Source organism: Melospiza melodia, chromosome 1 (assembly GCF_035770615.1).
Source record: "Melospiza melodia melodia isolate bMelMel2 chromosome 1, bMelMel2.pri, whole genome shotgun sequence".
NCBI classification, from domain to species: domain Eukaryota; kingdom Metazoa; phylum Chordata; class Aves; order Passeriformes; family Passerellidae; genus Melospiza; species Melospiza melodia.
Window position 1 is genome coordinate 157,306,128 of NC_086194.1, and position 22,691 is coordinate 157,328,818.

Sequence of the window (22,691 nt, forward strand, 5' to 3'; positions counted from 1 at the left end):
TTTTGAATTTTCTGTCTCTTTGGGCCAAAGGCTGTTTGGTGTTCATCCAGAATGGTATATACTCATAGAATTAGACTTCCTAATGTCTTGGAGAGACCAGAAAAATCCATTTCCCAAAGCAGTCCTTGTTTTCCCTGTCCATTGCTTTTACCTACTGATTGACTCCTTCTGTTAGAGTCCTGTTGTAGCCATAGTTCCTCCTCCATCACATTATACGTGGCCATCATAAATCTACAGTCGAAATCAAATTGGTCTAAACAAAGAAAGTGAGCGGCGCCCGCAGTTGTTCCCCTGGAGAACAAACCACCCCACAGCACGAACACCTCCAGCAGGCCGGCGGCAGGGGGGAAGCTGCGGGGATCAGGAACATCTCCCGGGGCCGGGCCGTGAGGGCACAGAGCGATTCTTTACCACGTTTTACAGGCGACATCGCAGAGCCCGCCCGGGGCCCAACGGGGGCGGGGCGCCCTCACAGCCCGGCCGCGCCCCCGCCGAGGCCCCGCCCCCCGCGGGCCCGCGCGCCGCTGTCACTCAGCGGCCGTTTCGTCACCCCTGCGGCTCTGCCCCGCCTCCCGGGGCCGCGCGCACGCGCAGTGGCGGGGCTGGGGCCGGTTGTGGGGGGGGGGGGAATTTGACCGTAAACATCCTGCGGTTTGAACGGCGCCTTCGCGCGCAGGAAGGACCGCGGCCGCCATCTTGTTTGCTTGGACGAGCGGCTCGGCTCCGCTCGGCTCCACTTCGGTTTCATTCGGCTCGGCCCGGCTCGGATTCGGCTCAGCTTCGGTTCGGTTCGGCGCCGCTCGACTCGGCTCGGGCTCGGCCCGGCCCGGCTCGGCTCGGCTCGGCAGGAGCAACGAGCGGGCCCCGGGCCCGGAGCAGGGTAAGGAGTGGCTCCGGCCGCCGCGGTCGCCCGGGCCCGGCGGGGCCCAGCTGCAGCCCCGCTCTCGGGCTGCTGCCGTCATGCTCGGGCTCGGAGCTCTTCGGCTGAACCCTCCCGGCTGGGAGGGCCCGCCCGGTGCTCCGCGACACCGGGAGCTCCCCGGGAAGGGCAGGGCCGCCCCGGGACCCTGCGCGGGGCCGGTGTCCGGGGCGGTCTGAGGCGGGGCCCTGAGCGCGGCCTGGCGGCGGCACGGACGCGGCTTGTGGGGAGCGGGGTCCGCGCACCTGGAGCGGCCACACGAGCAGAGCCGCGGGGACCTGCCCGGGGAGAGCCGGGCCACGGGGCAGCCGAAGAGCCGCGGGGACCTGCCCGGGGAGAGCCGGGCCACGGGGCAGCTGAGGAGGCGCGGGGACTTTCCCGGGAGAGCCGGGCCACGGGGCAGCCGAGGAGCCGCGGGAACCTGCCCGGGGAGAGCCGGGCCACGGGGCAGCCGAGGCGCCGCGGGAACCTGCCCGGGGAGAGCCGCGCCACGGGGCAGCCGAGGAGCCGCGGGGAGGCCCGGGGGCCGCCGCGCTGTAACCGAGCCCCGCTAAACGGGCTGCGAGGCTGCTGCGGTCTGGGCAGTGGGACAGGAGCAAAGTTCCATTTGCCACTCTTCTGGTTTTGAGTGCAGTTTTCCCTCTGCCATGGATGGGGCAGGGTACTGAGTGTTCTCACAGGCTCTCTAGTGACAATGAGCTCCCTTCTGGACGCTGTGGCTGTTTAGCTGCAAATAAAAGGGCCTTTAAAAATGCCGGCCTTTTGGAGAACCAGGGTCTTGCTCTTATGGACACTGTTGGAAATCTTGCTATTGTTTTTAAGATTTCTCTGATCCTGATTAGAAACGCTTCTATTAAATATAAAATAGGGCGTTGTTTTAATCAATAACAAAGGAAACTTGGGGTCACTGTGACTTATTGGCATTTTTCATTGAAAACAGCTTTTCTTTAAATTCAGACACATAAAGGAACTGCTGTAAATTTGGAGAAATTGCCATTTTGGCCCACATTGTGCAAATGCGGGTGATAAGCACACTTTCATTAATCTCCTACTCAGTAGAACTCATTATCAAAACCGGGGGACATCAAGGCGTTATTGGGGCCAGGCTTCTGTTTTATTTTATGAAGGTTCATTCATAAATATTAGACATTTTACAAAATTTGGGAAAGCAAGGCCCACTCATCTAAAGTTTTAACTACAGAGGTTTGATAGGGGTAATAAAAGGAGGAGCAAAAAGCTAGTGAGACCTACAATAAACTTAAATTACCACACAAATTAATCATGTCTTGCTTATACTGTGGGATTTCCCACAGAAATTAGAGTATTTGCTTTAGTTACCACATCAGTTTAACCTCGGAAAGTTGAAATTTTTGAAAGTTTTTTACATTTGGGCTCCTAGGATGAACAGTGCAGAGAAATAACTGCAAAAGATGGAGTAATATAAGGAATGTTCAACTTACATACCTTTAAAAGAGTGTGTTAGTACATGGTTTATGCACATTTATTAGTTTGAATTGGATCTGGAATTGCACAAAATAGGTTGGGATAATGGAGACAGAGCCTTAAACCAGTAAGATGTATTTTCTACTGGTTGAGCATTCTGAGTGTAGGGGCAAGGGCAGGATACCTGCTGAGGGTTAGGTGGGAATGTGGAATTGAGGGAGGAGGACAGTGATGTTCAGAGGGTTCAGTACTTTCCAGCTCTTACAGGACCGGTGAGTGATCTGCCTTTAGAATTGGTAACCTGAGTGGGGCGTTGCTTCTATCTGATTGTGTGGGTGTGGGGTGTATTGTAATTGGAGACCAGTGGGTGCAGTTCCTCTAACGGAGGGGTTTGGTTTGAGGAATTAATAGACCTGGTGGTGCAGCCTCAGCCATAGAGTTTCTGACAGATTGTTGATGCAAGAAACAAGACCTAGAGACAAAGGAAAAATGTTGTATGTATTTACCAAAGGTATGTAAAGTTGAGCTAGTTCAGTTTTATCTTTTTTAATAATCAAATTTTTAGACAAAAGAAATTAAGGTGACTTGACACTGAACTTTAGTAAAGCTGCAGGTGGCACAAAGAAATATATTAACATTCAGATAAATGTGGATTAACCAGACTATTCTAAAGGTGATTGAAGGAAGGAGATCAGATAAAGTAGTGGCAAAACGAGGCCTGGAGCTGTAAGGTGATGTTAGTGGAGTTTGTGATGATTTTTTTTTTTCAGTGGCACCAGATGTTCAGTGTGGTACCAAAACTTGACAGGGAGGCAGCGTTAGTGAGGGCCCACGCATGGGAAGTTTAGTGATGTAAGAAGGATTGGAGAGTGAAGGGGTTATGAATTAAAGTTGAAGAATTCAAAGAACAGTTTCAGGGTCAGGGTGGTTTTTCTGAACTTCTGCAGTCTGGTAGGGCCAGCTCAGACTGATGCAGGTGCACAGGGTGATCTCGAACTTCCCCAGATCACCCAGGGCTGCCTGGCCTTAGCAAAGCAGAAACAGCTTAGGAGGAAAATATGCAGGTGGGGAGAAACCAGCAAGGAAGAGAAGGATAGCATAAGGACAAATTAATTAAAATGACTGGCTAAGTTTTTAAACTGTAGTGTGGAATTTGTCTACTCATACGTGTGTGACTGTGGTTTTGGAAAAGCTTTACAAGGACCAAAAGTAGGTGACAGTAAAAAAACAGAAGACTGAACTTTAGTTGTGGACTGGTGTGTGTGTGTACATAACCTAGGGAGAGCAGCTGATGAGTGGGTTTAATGAGCTAGAGTGAGCCACAGTCAAATAAAAATATGCTGAATGTTCTGCCTATTGTCAGCCCCTAGTTCATTAAGCACCTTTCTGCATGCCTTGAAGAATGGGACTCACTATGCCAGTGTGCTCTTCAGAGGTTAGACAGCTGTTCTAGTCAGAACAAGGATTTTAAGATGAGATATATGAGTTGAGGGTTAAGATGAAGCCCGTAGTTACACCATGTACCAAATTTTGTTACTGCTACTTTGGAAGGAGCAATTGGCGGTCTCAGATGTGAAGGTGAAGCGGGCACATTCTGGCTCAGACCCTGGGTATGACCAGTATTATTTAGTTCTGCTTTACATTCACTTACTCGGTGTGTAGAAGTGCAGTGAAGAGCATTGAGTAGAGGAGATTTTTTGACACATCCGTATTTTTTAAATTGTGCAGTTGTTGACCAAGTTAGGCAGAGAAAACTTGAGATTAATTGTGGCACATTGAAGCAAATTCAAAGCTAATGGCAATAAAGTTGCAGGTATTTTAAAAGGTTGATTTGGCAAGCTCAGGATGTGGTCCTGCCTGGCCGTGTGTGAGTATGTACTCCTTTTGCCTTAGAGGACTCAAGCAAAACAAAAAATGCCAAAGTTCTTAAAACAAGTTTTGTGGTCCCATTTCATGCCCAGTCAATTTCAAAAATTGACAGTTGTATTTTACTTTACAAGCTTTTTAAGTCATCAGCTACCCTTTTGTGGATTCTTAGGAGTTGCTTTTCAGCCAATGATATATTCTATGTGTCTGCTTGAACACTCTGCCACTTGTAGAAACTCTTGGTTCCTTTAACATTCGTCCCAGTCTCAAATTATGCCAGAAAATCTATTTCTCCCTTTATGCCACTGCATCAACATACTGTGCTATGAATTAAAGATCAGACAAAAAGCCTGAAATGCAGAAAAGGGAGTATCTGAAAAGAAAGACAAAGTCTGGAGAAAGCAGGAGCAGCCTTTGGGGCTCACTTTGAAGAGCTGAGGTGCCAAACAGCTGAGCTGTAAAGGTGGGATTGTACAGTTGCTGTAACCCAGCTATTGCCATGCAGAGCATCTGCTGGAATTTGGAAGTGGCAGGGACTCATGTGACAAGAAATTACTGCTTTAGGTAATAGAATCCTTATTTGCTAATAGCAGTTCAGATTGAAACACACCTTAAACTATCTGTGGTGTGATTGTCACTGTTTCCCTTTGTGTATTTCAGTATGCAAGGCTTCAGTGATGAAAGAAGAGAAACAGATTTGAAGTGATAGATCAATAGATTTTGTCCAAGTTGTCTAAATTGTGAGTTTCACATTTAACAGGAAACTTAAGTATGTTTTCAGTTAACTGTAAGTTTGAAGTTTTGTGAAACCCATGTTATCTGTTTTAATAATTGTGCCAAACTCCACTAATCAAAGTACATTATTTTGCAGCTGTTATTGAATACTTTTAATGGATTAATACAAGTGGTTTTGCTTACTCTATGTTTGTGTTCTCCCCTGTTCCTCATGTTCAGAGGTAATTACAGGCTCACTGTTGCATGGTTTTGGTAGCAACTCAAGATATTAAAATGCTGTGCTGCAAAGTTATGTCTCTGCATATACAAAAATACTGAGGCCTTCAAAAATATGCAAGGATTGAATTGTCTGCTAGCCTTCTGACAGTGTGATGTCTTTCAGAATATCCTGGGGAAAAAAAAAAAGGCATAATACCTTCCTTTAGATAATGTTTATCCAAAATTTATTTCCTTGCTCTTGCCCATCTTTTTTGGACTTGACTTTGAGATGTCCATTTTTTCATTTATTCTCCAGATGTCTGGAGGTTGGCTTTATTTCCAGTGTATCAGTAATGTCAGAGCTTCTCTTGCCCCTGTACTTAAATTCTGAGCAGTATCAATTGTGACTTGCTGTGCTTCCTCTGGCTGTGTTTCTGTAGGCGTAGAGGAGGTAAAAACTAAAATGTATTTTTTGTGCCTTTTCTGTTCTTCTCTTTTGATTCATTTTCCTGGGTTATAGAAACTACTGGAAAAACTCTTTGTGGAGATTCTTTTACTTTTTTAAAGCAAACTTTTCTTTACTTGTAGTTAACTGAATCATATCTTTACCTCATGCATGGAAGTGGCATGTTTAGATCATAAGGCATCATGCTGTTCTGATTCCCCATGGTTTGATGTGTTGGCATCTTAGCAGTTGTAACAAAGTAATAACTAGATAAATAGATAAGAATGTCTTTTTTTTTTCTGGTGAAGGAGAAAGAAAATGGAATCCTAAGGAAGTTTGGAATAATGCAGTCAATTTTCTCACCACTTTTGTCAACACTTGATTTTAAAAAATAAGAAATGGAGAATGGTCTGCTCAGAAATGGAAGACATGATTGTGCTTTCTGTTTAGGAAGGAAATTATAGTGAAGTCCAAAAATATTTAGGGCTGTATATTTTATAAAAGTGAATCTTTTGCTGGAACAATGTACAATATATGCTGGTATAGTAGAGTAGTAGCTACTGAACTAAAAGTAGAAAGAAGTGAAAGTCATAGGAAACTACTGTGGAGTGAAAACTGAGATGTGCTTCTTTGCATTAGGAGAGTTTGGTATCATTACCTTAAAGGTAAAAAGATTATGTTTTCTTGAGGGATGGTAAACATTTCTAAGTTGTGTATGTGGCTGTTAGTGGGTATTATTTCTGCTTTGTAATTCTTCTGTAATAAATACATTACATTACATTATCCATTACAATACATTACATTATCCATGTAATATGCTCTTACATGGATACCATTTGTAAGTGTTGGCTTCTTAAACATATTAAACAAATAGTCTGACCTCAGTGGTTATAAATATGTGTACTTCTTCTGAGGGTAAAGGGGGTATTTGCAAGGATATTCCTCATAAAATAAAAGATGTGGAAAGAAATACTTGCCTTTCTCTTTGCAGGTTTGCACTTTGTTTTAGACATCTGGGACCATGTTCTATGCCCACTTTGTCCTGAGCAAACGTGGGCCGCTGGCCAAAATCTGGCTGGCGGCCCACTGGGACAAGAAGCTGACCAAAGCCCATGTGTTTGAATGTAACCTGGAGAGCAGCGTGGAGAGCATCATTTCCCCAAAGGTATCTGTTCTGCACCAGTCTCATGGCACCTTGCACTGAAAAGAGCTTGAGTGTACACATGGTAATTACTGTTTGGGTCACTGAAGCAAATAAAGTTCTTCATGTTGCTATTTTAAAGGGTGGAAAGGTGTGTTTGATGTGCAATAATACTCTATTGTGAAATGGGAGGAAATTTTAAGTAGCTTAATGTTTTTACATGTTTTTCTTCCCCTCTACTACTCATGACAATGAAATTGTTCATCTTAAAACCAATGGTAGGGTTGTGATTTTTGTCACTTAGCAGATGTCAATGTCTTAAAAAAAGCAACTACTTGAAAGCAAAAGAAAACTTACTTATATCTTTTATTTTGGTTGATACAAATGTTAACAGTTTTTACAGTGCTACTCTAGATTTTAGAAGAGGTGCTAAGTGTAAGCAAAAAGTGTATTGTACAATCACAGAGATGCTTACTCTTCTAGAAAAGTGATTTGTTTCATTATCACTTTTGGAAGGATTTAGGAAGAAGATCATCTTCATAGTCTCACTAGTGAGCTTGAGCATTCTTTTAGAGAAAGGAGAAACTAATAGGCATTTCTTCATATATTTAACTTTGTGTGTAACAGTTCATGAGCTGAAATTTTAGAAAGATATTGGAGGAAGTAAAAATCTTGAATTCTTACGTTGATGTTAAATCCTGTATTGCTCACTCTTTCTGTGAGATGATTATTCCATGTACCATTCAACACAAATTTCGTGCTCTTTCAGCCTAACATACTTAAAGAAGAGTTCTTCTGTGAATTACTTTTTTTCAGTTTTATGTTCCCACAGTAGGTACTTCATTACACAGTAAAGCAGTGAGATTGAAGAGGAAGGGAACTTTAAATTGTTTTATGGTGGCAGCGCTTGTTTATGGGCACTCCACATCTCCACTGTTTCTCATTTCAGGACAGAAAATGGAGAAGTAGCTAACAGTTTTTAACCAGGTTTTACTGAATCAAATCATTATTTATGGCTGCCCAACTTTTTGTATTTTTCACTTTTTCCACAATTGAAGTAGCAAAGGTGGGAGAAAAGAAAATGTTGTAAAAATAGGCTTTGTCACTTATTTTTTAACTAGACAGAGCAGTGTTTGGGAATTCCTGGGGTGAGCTGCTATTAATTTAGTGATATTTGCTAGGTCATCTATAAATAATGTAATAGAGTATCATCTTGAACTGTAGACTTTGCATTCTTTGTTTCTTCAATTTCTGCTGATTTTTATACTTGTTTTAGATATTTGATTTTACTGAGGAAATTCATGGAAATGTGACTGAGGTGTCATTTAAGGGAATACTGAGGATACATCTAATTCACTGATGTGCAATGTGTTTTTAGGTGAAGATGGCACTTCGAACCTCAGGACATCTTTTACTAGGCGTTGTTAGAATCTACCACAGGAAAGCAAAATATCTTCTTGCAGACTGTAATGAGGCTTTCATTAAGATTAAGATGGCTTTTCGTCCAGGTATCTGTCTGTATCTAAGCACTCTCTGAAATGCTACATTGATAAATGTATTTATTAAGAAGGCATACAATTCTGCCTTCTTATGTCTGTGTAATTACATAAAGGTGTATGTTATAGGAGAAGTAATTATTGCAGCTGGCTGACTGAGTTGTCTGCTGAAGAACATCTTTTAACTGAATTCTGAACAAAAACTTCTCTTATCAAAGCTGATTCAGTAAAATCCCACTTACAGTTTTGGCTGTGGCTGGTGTATGATGTTAAATGGAAGTACACTGCATGGTTTTTACCTTCTGTCTGATAAAGGCCAGTGCCCTACTGAACAGAAGCACAGAAGGGGACTGGTTTCCATCAGGGGTCAGGATTCTTTTCCTATGAGTTACAAAAGAAATTTGAAAGTAAGCTGGTTTTTTGCCACTTTCATATAATAGTTTCTGAAAATAATGTGGACTGTAATGTTGGCATCAAAGATAGTTTTCTTTTTTATCTTTGCAACATAATTTCCCACTCTGTAGTTGCTTACTTAAATATTTTGCATTAAAATGTGGTGCCATATTAGTACCTGAAATTAGTTTTCTGTCTAGCAGTCAATTAATTATTTGGCTTTCATTCTTTTGTGTCTTTATAGATAGTTCTCTTTAAGTTTGGCCTGGGAAACTTTGTCAGCTGAAGTGTAGCTGTGGCACTGATGCTGCTGGATGCTCACAGCTGCTAAATCATATTCTACCTTTTTAAGTTAGTGAGTGCAATAGATTTAAAAGCTGAAATTGAGGGAGACTTTTTGTTTTTCAAAAAGGCAACTCTTGAAAGCCAGTACAGCAGTTACTTGAGAAAAGTTAAGGTATGTAATGCCTTTATCTTCATTTCCTGATCTACAGGTTGTGATTCAGGCACTGAATTCTAGTACTGAATTTTATGTAGCTTTCAGTGGCAATTTGTTGACTGTTGCTAATTTTTTCTTTATTACTATGTTTTAACTTCCCTGGGTTATAATAAGAACATAATTTTAATATCACAAGGCAGCCAATTTTCCCTCTCCTAACAGAGTGCATGTCAAAGCACCTTGAAATCAAGATTTACAAAGAGTGGCATGCTGGCCTGACAGAAGCTGAGGCACTGGTCTTTATTTTCAGATTATCGGCTTTCTGCCTTAGGCATTGAGTCTTTCTGTTCTGAGAATCATTTACATGTTTCATTTTAAGCAGCAGACAAGTAAAAATATTGAACAGCCCTGAAAGGATGGACTAGATGTCTTCATTCCTAGTCAAGTGCCATGATGAGTAAGCTACAGACTCATGCTTGTTCCTGGTCTCTGTGGACAGTGGTTCTTTGATTATTCATTGCAGAGGGGAGCACAGTGAGCAGAGTGTTTCTGAAGTATCTGTACCTCAGAATTGCCTGTGTTATATGTGTGGGTCAGAAGGCAGAGCATAGAGCTCAAATCTTCTGCAAGTTACAGAAGGAATTGAACCTGCATTTCCCATGCACTTTCAAGTGCCCTGACCTTTTAAGACTTTGAATAAAACAGAGAGACCAACTGCTGGCACTGGTTTTGTGATGCCCAATCTGATATTCATGCTCTGAGAATGCCTGCTGAATAAGAGTAAGCATCTCTGGAGGATAAGAAAAGGTATGTGGTGGTTTTGGTAATACAGCTCTTTTATGTGCAGAAGCCTGTGAGTTAGTGAGCCCCAAGTGCAATCAGTTGTGTTCCAGGACTTCTGGAGCTGGTGGAACTGAATAAAGGACCAATAGCAAAGTAGTCATGCTGTGCTGCCCCTGCAGTGTAGAACCCTGCAGCTCATACCATGTATCATGATTAAATTCTTTTGGAGCAGGTACCTGTAGTGTTGTGAAATATGATGCCTGTGTTGGCTGCACAGCTCAGCATAGTGCTACACAAACATTATTTTATACAGACAGTGCAAGGGCTTGAGGATATTTGTTTTGAATTTAGTTTGAATTTCACTTGCTACCATTATCTAAGGTTTCTTTGTAGGTATCCCAGCATCAGTTTAGTTCAACAAATTTAAAGACAGTAGGCCCTTGCAGAGAGAAAATGCTAATGGCACAATTAATGCTGTTCTTTTAAGGAATGGGAACTGATGTTTGGGTGTTCTTCCTTGCAGGAGTTGTTGATTTGCCTGAGGAAAACAGAGAGGCTGCTTATAATGCTATTACCTTGCCTGAGGAGTTTCACGATTTTGACCAACCACTCCCTGATCTAGAGTAAGCTTGGGGATTTGTCCATTTCCATGACATTGAGAATTGGTTTTAGTTGAGGGGAACCTGGTTTGAAACAGCTAACTCATTGCTGAATGTAAAAAAATAGTCTGTAGGTAACTTCTATTCTTAGGTCTTTCTTATATACTGATAAGGAAGTGTGCAGTCATTTTTGTGTTGATTTTAAGTTCATAGCAGCATTGACTTTAACTGAAATTAAAGCTGTCCTTACAGGAGCTTTTCAAAAACTCAGATGCCTGTTATTACATCCTCAGGTTGGACAAGATTAATTTTATGGGGATGTTATTGACCTTTCAAAGTGGCACTTTTAATTCTTAAATCTTCTTAATACTCATGGGTTACTTTTACATATAACACGTATACAACAAGTGTACAACCTGAATAGTTCTTAATCTTTAAAAAATTGATGGTTTTTATTATTTTATTTCTTTAATTTGAGTTATTCATCATGGAGTTTTTAGAATCCAGCTTACTCAGTGTTCAATTTAGCTTAAATGCAAATTAGAGTATAGACTAATTTGAAAGTGCAAAAATTTCCGTGTATTTATAAGAAATGTACCTTAATACACCACAAAGGTTGTTAGCTTGATAGTGGTGCAAAATACAGTGTTTGATAAACTGTATTAATAGGTTTTGAAGTTGAAGGGGTGGAAGGCTTTTCTTAATTGTTAATTTGCTCTTTGAAATTAGTAATCCCAACACAGCAAGGAGTCAGAGGGGTTACTGATACATTTCCCAGAAGCTAATGCAATTTGGATGATAGGTTTGAACCATTAATAGTCTTGCTGTTTTAAGTAGTAGTTTCTATTCAGTGTTCACCTTTATTTTTTTCAATAATGGACTTGAATGTAAAATTGTTTTTTACTGAATAATGTCATGTTTATTTCAGCAGCCTTTATCTGTTCTTTGTTTTTTAATGAGATTCTTAATAATTGCCTTCTGTTTGTTTAAGTGATATTGATGTGGCTCAGCAGTTCAGTTTGAACCAGAGTAGAGTGGAAGAAATTACAATGAGAGAAGAAGTAGGCAACATCAGTATCCTCCAGGATAATGACTTTGGTAAAGATCTCATGTGTTATTATGTGTTACTAGCTAATTTTAGTTATTGTAAGATATGGTTTTGCAATTACTATGGAATGCCCAATGAATTCTAAACAAATTAGATCAAACACGCTGTGGTTTTGTATGTTTAATTTTTAGTTCATGTCAGTTTTTCCAGAAGGTTGTCCTCTAATGCTCAGCAAACTTCTAGCTGCCTAGAATAGGCAGAAAGAAAAGCTGAAGAATATTCAGTCAAGTTAATCATTGAAGTACTGTGACAATTATAATTTTCAAAATGTGATGTGAATATGAAGGGAGCTGTTGCTTTAATCATAAGCATGCTCTCAGTCAGAAACCAGTGGGACATTTCTAAAGCTGAATCAGTCACTGGTGACAAGTTTGCAATTTTAGATATCTTTTCAAGGACAGTATTCTAACATCTGAATCAAAACCTAAAGACAGTTTTATTGGAATGTCTGGTTCCTAATCTGCAGTATTGTAAACCATAATTCAGTAATAGTTTTGAAAGAATAGCCTAAAAATGGTGTTGTCTGGGTGTTGGTTCGCTCCCTGTAATTGAAGCCCAGCCTTGAGGCTTAAGGCAAAATGTCTTTGAATTCCATTGCATTCTTTGGTTTCTGTGCAGATAAAGTTTAGTAGGATCTTGCTAATATCGATTCAAATAAGAACAATAAAATGCTTTGAAAAGGAGATAGTTATTTTTATGATTGTTTGAACAGTACTTTTGCTATGGTATTGCTGATCACAATTCCTTAACATCTTGTCATTAACTCTGCAAATAGGATTAATTGAATTAAAGTTTGGTCCTACATATGGGCCTTTGTCGATCAGTTAGGTAGGTCTCTTGCATTTTGAATTTTGTAGCACTTAGAGCAGTGCAATTGTATTCTTGCAGGTGACTTTGGGATGGATGATCGTGAGATGATGAGAGAAGGTGGTAGTGCATTTGAGGATGACATGCTGGTGAGCACAAGTGCTTCCAATCTCCTCCTGGAACCTGAACAGAGCACCAGTCACCTCAACGAGAAATCTAATCACCTGGAGTATGAAGACCAATACAAAGATGATAATTTTGGGGAAGGAAATGATGGTGGAATATTGGGTAAGTTTGAGAAATTTGTTTTTCCTCTATCCTACTTCCTACCTTAATTAATTAGTTCTTGGGTAGATGAGGGGAAGTTGTTTCCTTTGTTGCCAGATCCTGTAAAAGTTATGCCTTGTACAGTGAGTATTTATACTGTGTGTGTATATATATATATATATATATATATATATATATATATGTATGTATGTGTGTGTATGTGCACTGAGCATATATTCTGGTTTGTGAGTACTACAGCAGTATAGATGACTCACAGCATATTAAGTGTTGGCATATTTAAAACAAAGTTCAAAAAAATTAGATATAAGATGCAAATATGTGGCAAGTGTATGGTAATAAATGTTATCTGTAAGCTCAGAATTAGAGCTGAAAAGCCCCTTGAAAGAACACTGCTACCTTCTTCTATGTCAGCATTGAAAGTTCTTTCTGACTTTTGCACTAGCTTCATCTGTGCTGTAATAAACTTGTCTGTACTTCTTTGTAAGTTTGGCTATACTTATTTCATGAATTTGTGGATGCAAAACTGATTATTTCATATGGTTTCTTTAGATGACAAACTTCTTAGTAATAATGATGGTGGTATTTTTGATGACCCACCTGCACTCTCAGAAAGTGGAGTAATGATGCCAGAGCAACCTCCCCACGATGATATGGATGATGATGATAATGTGTCAAGTGAGTATGATCCAGGATCAGACCTAGAATTACTTTCAGCTCATGTAGTTTGGATTCTAATTCCTGAAGAGCATACTAAGCTCAAAAGTGTGAAGTGTGGGGATGCCCCTGAAGGTGTTGAGGAGGGCAGGGAGGGGTGGCCCAGCCTGTTATGTTCTGACCTAGTGCGAGGCTCTCGTTGTCGCCGGCAGTGGGAGGCCCGGACAGCCCCGACTCGGTGGATCCCGTGGAGCCGTTACCAACCATGACTGACCAGACAACGCTCGTCCCCAATGAGGAGGAGGCTTTTGCTCTGGAGCCAATTGACATAACTGGTGAGTGAGCTGCTGGGGAGTACTGTGCAGTTTGTCAGAGACCACCTTAGCTTGATGGAGTGGAAATGAGTGTCTAGCACTGCTGCTGACTCTGCTTCTCACTTGGGAGAGAAAGCTGGGATCAAGTGCTGAATTCCATTATTCTAATAGTAGCCCTCCAGTACCTTCCAGAGAGGTAGCTTACATGGATGGTGTCAGAGAATACTAGTTTGTAGCTTCTGCAGTCAGTGCATGTAACAGCATGATACTGTAGCTTTAGATAAATATGCTAGTTAAAATGCACTGACTTGAAATGGAGCTCAGCATGTCTTTCATTCTAATATGGTATCTGTAGTGCAGCACAGTTCTTGATAAGCTGTGTTTGAAGGACAGGACGACTGTTTACACTGAGAATGACTGCTGTTCTAGTGATTTGTAGCTTTAATGAATTGTTGATTTCAGGAGGTGCACCTTGTATTTGAATTTCTACTAGTTAGGGATTTTCCTTATATTTTTCTTTAATGCAAGAAACTTGCTTATTTTAACAGATACTATTTGGCTCATTATATACTGACCCCTGCTTTATTAAAAAATTAATACCTGGAAAGAAAGTAGCTTGTCCTGTGCTTTTAGGCTGAGCTCCAGGCCCTGATTCCCTGCTTGGCCGGAGGGAGAGCCATGGCACTGCCCTCTCGTGGCAGGCTGGCAGCAGGGGACCAGCTCATCTGCTGGTCCTGCAAAGAGCATTTACCAGAGCTTCAGGGTCTGCTGCAGAGTACCAGGCTGTGAGCACAATCATGTTATCCTAGAACAGGGTTAGAAGTTTACAGTTAAAATAACCACCCACATTAACTCTACCAAAGCTCAGATAGGGCTTAAGGGAAAAAGTGGGTATGGTGTTTTAAATCTGTGATTAGAGGCATAGCTGGGATTGGAAGGAATCATGAAGATCTAGTTCCAACTCTCTTGGCATGAGCAGGGGCGCTTTCCATTAGACCAGGTTGCTCAGAGCCCCATCCAGCCTGGCCTTGAGCACTGATAGGGATGGGGCATCCACAGCTCCTCTGAGCAGCCTGTTCCAGTGCCTCACCACACTCACAGCAGAGAACTTCTTCCCAATATCTAGTCTGAATGTACTCTCTGTCAGTTGGCAGCCATCCCATCCCCCTTACCCTGTCACTACATGTCTTTGTAAAAAGTCCCTTCCATTTTCCTTGTAGGCTCCCTTCAGGTACTGGTAGGCCACAATTAGGCCTCTCCAAAGCTCCCTTTTCTTTAGGCTGAACAAAACCAAATCTCTCAGCCTTTCTCATAAGAGAGGTGCTCCATCTTCTGTTCAACTTGGTGGCCAGTGTTTGCACCAGCCTATCAAGCAAACCATGGGAGAGAGGGGCATGTGCAGCTGAGGGCGTTGAGGCTTAGATAGATTTAAATTCACAGAAGAATTTGCAGGTTATGGGAGAGCCTTCATAGTGTTTGATGTTTTGTACTGCACATAGCTTTTAATCCTTCTCCCAAAGCTGGTGTTGCCTTAGATTCTTGAGGCAGCTTTATATGTGGGCAGGCAAGACCTGTAGAGAACTTGCAGGATTCTTTTGCAGCATGGTACCTGTTTGAGCTAACCTGCATTGCTTGCTAAAAATCTCAACAGTCAAGGAAACCAAAGCAAAGAGGAAGAGAAAGCTGATTGTGGACAGTGTGAAAGAACTGGACAGCAAGACTATTCGAGCCCAATTAAGTGACTACTCTGATATTGTCACTACTTTGGACTTGGCACCTCCTACCAAGAAATTGATGATGTGGAAAGAAACTGGTGGAGTTGAAAAGCTTTTCTCTCTGCCTGCACAGCCTTTGTGGAATAACAGACTACTGAAGGTAATGTTTTTGTTCAAGTTTATTTTTAAATTGAGCTATATTCAGAATTGTGCTTCATGTATAGCAAATGTCAGCATATAAATAGTGATATAGTGATGGCAGTATTCATAATTGGAAGAAAAAATACATTAAAAAAATTAAAGTAAATATTTTGAACATTGCTGTGATCAGTTACAAAGATAAATAAATTTTTAGAAGTTAGTACTGTTGGAGAGGAGATTCAAAACTGATAAAAAATATAGGCCATAATTACTTAATCCAAAATGAAATAAAAGGACACTGAGAACTGCAATAGTGAATAATGTCATGTTTCTTTTGTAGCTCTTTACTCGCTGTCTTACACCTCTGGTACCAGAAGACCTGAGAAAGAGGAGGAAAGGTGGAGAAGCTGACAATCTTGATGAGTTCCTTAAAGACTTTGAAAACCCAGAGGTTCCCAGAGAGGAGCAGCAACAGCAGCAGCAGCAACGAGATGTCATTGGTTTGTGTCTTGTCAAAGATGCTCTGCTTTCCTTTGGAGCATATATTTCTCTTTTATCTGTGCTTTGTATTAAGTCATCAAAGATTATGTATGAAACAATGAGCTTTGTAATGGTTGTTTAGCTTGATGTCATGCGATCTCTGACATAAAATAACTTTTTTTTCCTAGAAATAGGGGATGCTTAAGCATTGCTTTAACCAGTGGATTAAAATTGCAGGCTGTTGAGAGTGCTCAATTCTAAAATAATTGGATTTTGGTACAGTTTCTAATAACATTCCTAAGTATCTAAAGAAGATTTGTTGTGAATGCAGATGAACCTATTGTGGAAGAGCCGAGCCGTCTGCAGGAGTCGATGATGGAGGGCAGCAGAACCAACCTGGACGAGTCGGTCATGCCGCCGCCGCCAGCCCAGACCGGGGTCAAGCGCAAACTGCAGCAAGTGGAGCCAGAGCCAGTGCTACCTGTGAGCAGCCTGTTACTGCTTTGTGTGGGGAATGGGAACGAGCAGTGCTTTTGAGTAGGAAATGACAGATTTGAGCTTTCTATGAGCCTTTGAGATTCACTGTAGTAGTATCAGAGCATTTGTCCCTGGGTATCATTCTGGTGCCTTTGTTAGCTGAAAAGCTTATTGAAATGTTTGAAATGCTGGTAGGATAAAGAAATTATACTTCTTCCTCCAGTAAAAGTCTTCAAGAAATCTAGTGGATTGCTTATCAAGTCATGCTTGGCAAGGGTATATGAACAGCGTCCATGAAGCAAGGATAGCGTTAGCTCCATAAATGTCTTCTAAGACAGCCCTAGTGTTCCAGGCTTAAGGCTTCAAAGAAAATCTTTAATTATCTGGAGAGATTTCCTCGTTGAGTTGTGAATAGACTTGGACACTAGCTGTGATGCAGTGTCAAAGGAAACTGTTTGTATAGGGGAGAGGAAGGAAATGGGCAAAATGAAAGGTGTATTTTTCTGTATGCTTTCATGGTGAGAACAGTCCTGTTCATGCTGTGTCTCATGTTTGTGCATTTTTTAACCTCACTTTTCACATTCCTTGGCTGACAGGTTGTTCACTGTAGAATGGGACTGGTAGATGTTACATTATCTTAGTAAGCAGGGTGGCAGCTGCTGCTCCTTTTGCCCCTTCATGGGGTGAAATCAGCATCGACTGTGCTAAGTCAGTGTCATTGGGGGTGTTGGTGTGTTGGGAATTCTGTGATTATCTTAGAGGCCAGGTCAGGCCTCTAGCAACAACCTGTAGTGATACCTGCTGTGTGACTACATCAGAAGTTGCTTTGCCATTTTTAGGGTACGTGTAGAAACACTTTCATGTGTCAAGGTAACTTTACTGGCAAACACTTAATTGTTTATAGATTCAGGGGGAGAGTACCATATATATTAATTTTACTAAAACTGTCTACATAAATCCTATTAAATTTCTTTTCTGTATTTTCCTCTTGGCATAGATATTTTCTGAGAATATACTTCAGCACCAAAGTAATTAATATATTTTCAGAAACTTTGTAGGTACCAATGTTTTAATCCCTTCATTTTCATATTGATGAGAACAGCATTTTGATATTTTGAAGATGACTAGTTCCAGTGAGTTAAAGTGTGTTCGTGTAGCATTGCATCTGGTGATGTGGGATTTTAAATTTGCATGTGCTGATCCAAGGAATGAGATCAGTAGTTTGGATGGTGGCATAAGTGAAGTTACTGCAAAGCCTTTTTACTTTACAGTGGTGTCATAATTTCTGGTTTGGGTAGAATCTAAAGAATTGAAAATACACATATGGACAGCAAAACAAAATTGCTTTTTGGTTTTCAAAAATGAAAAATCCTGACAAATGGCTAAGATTATATACTTGGATTTTATTAAACTGGTCTGTAGCACCATTGTTCTATTGTAAAAGAACTGACATAATGATACTGTTTGTTTAACTGTATTGTGTGCTCTTAAAGCATCCACCATCACAACAGCTGGAAATACCACCTGTAGAAATGCCTCCAGAGGAGCCCCAAAACATCTGCCAGCTAATACCAGAGCTAGAACTTCTGCCAGAAAAAGAGAAGGAGAAGGAAAAGGAGAAAGAGGAAGAGGAGGAGGAAGAAGTAAGAACTCTGTAGAATCAGTTTGTGTGTTTCCCAGAAGTGGATGAATATTTGACTCTGGATTCAGTAAAAGGCATAAGAAATAACTCTTTTGTCTGTCCTCATAAATAGCCCTTGGAAATATAATTCTTAAATTATTTCATGAGCATTTAATAATATTTATATTATTTAATTTTTTTAATTACATATACATTCTGTTCTGAATTAGTGTTCTCTTGTTCTCACCCATGGCTGGATTAAACCACTAAATGTTTATGATGCCTTAGATAAGAACTTTTGAACTTTATTGGTGTGGTTCATTTTAAATAGCTTGTCCTACTTAATGAAAGTAGCTTTTTGCAAGAAAACCAGCCTGCCTTGAAATAGGATAACTTGTCTCTTAGCTGCACTATTTAATATCCTATGGTAACAAACTCCATTGATGTCTTTCATTTTACACCTGCTTCCAGGAGGAAGATGGGACAGGGGGTGATCAGGATCAAGAAGAAAGGAGATGGAACAAGAGGACTCAACAAATGCTCCATGGCCTTCAGGTACACATGATCATTTGCTTTCTCTTAAAGCAGCTTTGGAATTTGTCCACTGATGCTTTTGAGCTGAGTTAAAATGTCAAGAAAGAGCTTTCTGTGCAGTCAGTGTTACAGAATACCAGTTATCTTAGAGGGGGAATCTGGTATCTAAAATACCAATTATCTTAGAGGGGAAAGAATGCATGTAGTTGATTAAATCTATATCAAATAATTGTATTAAAATGAAATCTATACTTTTATAATTGTCACTTATTGTTTAGAGAACATTTGACTTAAAATTTTTCACCTAAATGTTTTTCAACCTTCAAGTCCACACTCCATATGCACAGAAATTGAAATTATAAAATAACTGATTGTATTTTTGATGAAATCATAGTGTCTCTGACTTTTTGCTATATGTCTTTAGGCAAGCCCTCGTAAGAGTCTAGGGATAACACCAGTGTACAGGATGTTTACTTCCTGTCTAGGCTAGTTTGAAAACTGTTATGCCATGAGAAGCTGAATCTGTTAAGAGCTGTGGAAATGTGACTTTGGCTGGTTTCTAGCATGTGGATTCAGTCTGCACAGACATACCTGTCTGTAGAATGGATTCTTGCTTGCTGGAACTAAAGAGGCTTTTTCTGATGTGATGACTGAACACCACAATGTTCACCCTGAAGTGCAAACTGCTCCTTTGCTTATCAGTCTCTGTGTTTGTCCTCCACATACTCTTGGGCTACCTTTGCCTTGCAGCCTGGTTTGTAGCTCCTTTGTTCCCTTAAACATTTTGGCAGCTGGTGAGATTTGGCTGTCACTGAATGCCACATCCCACATGGTCACACACCCCCTCTTCTCTCGCCAGCTTTAAATGCAGAGCACGATGCCACAGGGCCTGGATTGTCCTTTTGGCCATTGAGGGTCAGCTGTCCTGGCTCTGTCCCCTCCCAGCTCCTTGTGCACCTCCAGCCTACTTGATGCAAAACAGCACCATGTGAGCTGTTGTGAAGGAAATTACCTCTGCCCCAAACCAAATCAGCACAACTGATTAAAATAAAAAAAGCTTAAAAATAATTTCTAAAGTATGCAGATGTTGAGTTGGTAGCGTTGTGTAATGTTTTCCTCTCTGAATGTTTTATCACAGTTTCTGAAGAGAGCTTTAGAAATCTCTTTGGCCATAACTGGCTTTTTTCAGTTCTTTCTTCCATGTCCTCAAAAGAGCATCACATTGGATGGCTGAAACATGAAATCTGCAATGAGATTTGGAGTTAAGGTCTGATTCATATAAAGTAATTTGGTTTGGCCAGCCAAATATCTTTTCATCTTGTTGAAATTCATTCCAGGACAGACAGTTCTGCTTTAAGTTGAACACTTCAGTTGTTGTCCTGGCCAGCAAAAAGATGTATAATCATGATTTGTTTTTTAAAATATATTCTTGCCAAGACTTTGAGAAAATCTTAGTGATTTTGGGTACTTAGTTTAAGACAGAGGAGTCTTAGAAATAAGCAGGCTTTCACTTTGGGAAATTATGCATCTTTTAAAGTATGTTAGCTTTTGAAATTTTACTTTATTGTTTTTGGAATTACATTTATTTTGACAAATAAAGGTTGATTTTTCTTTATTTTATTCCTATTAAGAAAAAATTGTCCTGTAGTCAAAAAAGACTGGTTAGCTATTGTTGCAGCAATAAAATCTTGTGCTAGTCAACAGTGTTTCTGGAATACATTCAGCAGATTCAAGAATGATTTTCACACATCCCTGGGAAGCCTACTAGGTTTCATTTAGCTAAGATCCATAAAGAAATTTTCATGTACATGTTGTAATGTTCCCATTCTTCTGAATCCCTCTGTGTCCTGGGGTTGTCAACAAACAGAATCTTGCCAAGAGACATTGTTGTTTCTGTGTAGTTCTCTATTTAACTTGTGGTATCAACGTTGTGTTTTTCAGAGAGCCCTTGCTAAGACTGGAGCAGAATCTATCAGTTTGCTTGAGCTGTGCAGAAATACAAATAGAAAACAAGCAGCTGCAAAGTTCTACAGTTTCCTGGTACTGAAAAAGCAGCAAGCTATAGAGCTGACACAGGAGGAGCCCTACAGTGACATCATTGCCACCCCTGGTCCCAGGTTTCACATTATCTGAATGGTTCCCTAGGGCAGAGCTCGTGCTCCTCTCACCAGTGCGTGTGTACTGCCCTGTCCATAGGGCCCACAAGACCATTGCAGAAAATTTAGATTTTATTGTCTGTATAAAGTCCTTGGTTTTCTCTTGGGGTTATTTTGGGGTTTGTATTTTAACTTTACCACTCAAATTTTTAGTGAAACTGCTGGCTGGGTTGGGTGACTTGAGTTCCAGCTGCAGAAACAACACATCTCAAGCACCCAGATAAAGATTGTTTTAGCAGCTCAGAGCAGATGTGTGCAATATTGGTGCATGTGATGTTGAGTATCAATGAAAATGTCTTACAATAATTTGACTAGCTGATTCAGTAGAGATATTTTTAACCTATACAGGTAAATCTGAATGGCCAACCTTTTGTCTGATTAAAAACGTTGCCAAACTCATCTGAAATGTTCGGTCTGCTTCTCATAGTAGTAGTTTTTTCTCCCCTTCTCTCGATCTTTGTGCATACTGTGGGTCTCTTAAAGCTGCCAATATGAAAGGTAGTGCCTGATATGTCAGCTTGCTGTGTCACTGCATTTTTGCAGTCAGATTTTTGTAGCCCTTGATGCTAAGGGGAAATGAGTGTCTCTGGAAAGCACTTCCTCTATGTGATACACAAAAGGACAGAACATGTGAAGCGTTTTAGACTAAACATTCCTTTTCACTTATCACCTTGTTATGGTTCACTACTGATAATGGCTAATTACTGTTAACAAGTGACAAATGAAAACTAGTAATGTCATTTAACCATTTAAGAAATCATAATGCTTTAGGTTTGTTAGAGCTGTATATAAACTCCAGACTTTTTAAAACAGACTTCTAGATTGTAAATTATCTGATTTTTTTATTAAGCAAGCATCCGACAGTAAGAATAAGAAAAATGGCTAAAATCAGATACCACCTGTACTAAAAGGGCAACAAATTTTGAATATAGAGTACAGATGGGCACAATTCCACTTAATTGTGTAGTGTATTAATAGCTCTTGGGATATATTTATGGTTTTAGTGTCAATTTTTTCTGATAATGTACACTCCCATGTTCAAAACGTTTTATCAGTTTTGCGAAAGAAGTCCGGTTTGATTTTTATTTCTAAAGAATGAAGCTTTACTGTTAGACCAGGTAGCACCAGAAATTATGTGAATATGTTGATTATGGAGACCTGTCTTAACTTTTTTTAGGGCAAAATTATTCACAGTGAAGGTTCTGGTTTTAATGTTGGCACTTTTGTGAAATAATTTTGGGACTCTTAAATTTCAGTGTATACTCAACTGTAAAATTATGTGAATGTTTAAAATCTCTGAGACTACATGATGACCATGTTTTACTAATCCTTGGAAAAGTTAATTGTATAAAGTTACTGCAGCTTTATTTTCAACATGATGTGCCTGTAAAACCATAATTTTCTCCTTTGTAAAAAGAGACATTGTAGATAACTTGAATGTTTAATTATAGAAAAGGTCATTAGTTTCTTGTTACACATTTTTAGTCTGTTTTTGTTGCTTTTCAAAGTTAATATTCTTGAAAATAGTTGATGCTGTTATGTATAACTTTTCTAATAAAAGTTGTGTTACAAGCTGTTATGTATTAGCTCTGTATCTTGTTTGAACACCTCCCATTTATGTAGGAGAGACTGATCACTAAGAAATTGGTTATTTTGGTATTAGGTATGGAAAGATTTAGCTCTTTAAAAGGTTAAACTTGAATATGTAAATAGAATTCTTAGCATTAGGAAGGAAGTGTTACTCTACTGGCTGTGCTGTGCTTTTGTTCAAGGATTCTTTGCTAGGAATGTGTGTCCTAGGAAAATTATGGGAAACTGTCTATAAAATGTGATTCATCTGCATACCTGTCCCTTCTGAACGCCAGAACATCTCCAGCTTGGATTCTTTTCTGTTCCCTTGCTTCTGGAATGGCCTCTGCATGTATGTCAGTGCCTCTGA

General features: G+C 40.3%; 1 protein-coding gene across 1 annotated transcript; it reads left to right on the forward strand.

Moving 5' to 3' along the window:
* The first annotated feature begins 704 nt into the window (after positions 1 to 704).
* Positions 705 to 22,338, forward strand: RAD21 (RAD21 cohesin complex component). Its single transcript, XM_063173279.1, has 14 exons — positions 705 to 880; positions 6,598 to 6,771; positions 8,126 to 8,255; positions 10,382 to 10,481; positions 11,449 to 11,555; positions 12,454 to 12,660; positions 13,210 to 13,335; positions 13,527 to 13,649; positions 15,280 to 15,503; positions 15,825 to 15,984; positions 16,296 to 16,447; positions 17,935 to 18,084; positions 18,534 to 18,617; positions 20,538 to 22,338. Exons 2-14 carry the CDS (start codon positions 6,628 to 6,630, stop codon positions 20,727 to 20,729), a joined length of 1,899 nt encoding a protein of 632 aa, XP_063029349.1. The 5' UTR covers positions 705 to 880; positions 6,598 to 6,627; the 3' UTR covers positions 20,730 to 22,338.
* Positions 22,339 to 22,691: the final 353 nt, after the last annotated feature.

What these genes read in the sequence shown, in the direction of transcription:
- RAD21 (XM_063173279.1), top strand. Translation starts at nt 6,628, where the DNA reads ATGTTCTATGCCCACTTTGTCCTGAGCAAACGTGGGCCGCTGGCCAAA. An exon ending in AGAGCATCATTTCCCCAAAG is followed by an intron (nt 6,772 to 8,125) that starts GTATCTGTTCTG and finishes ATGTGTTTTTAG; the next exon opens with GTGAAGATGGCACTTCGAAC. An exon ending in AGGAAGAGGAGGAGGAAGAA is followed by an intron (nt 18,085 to 18,533) that starts GTAAGAACTCTG and finishes ACCTGCTTCCAG; the next exon opens with GAGGAAGATGGGACAGGGGG.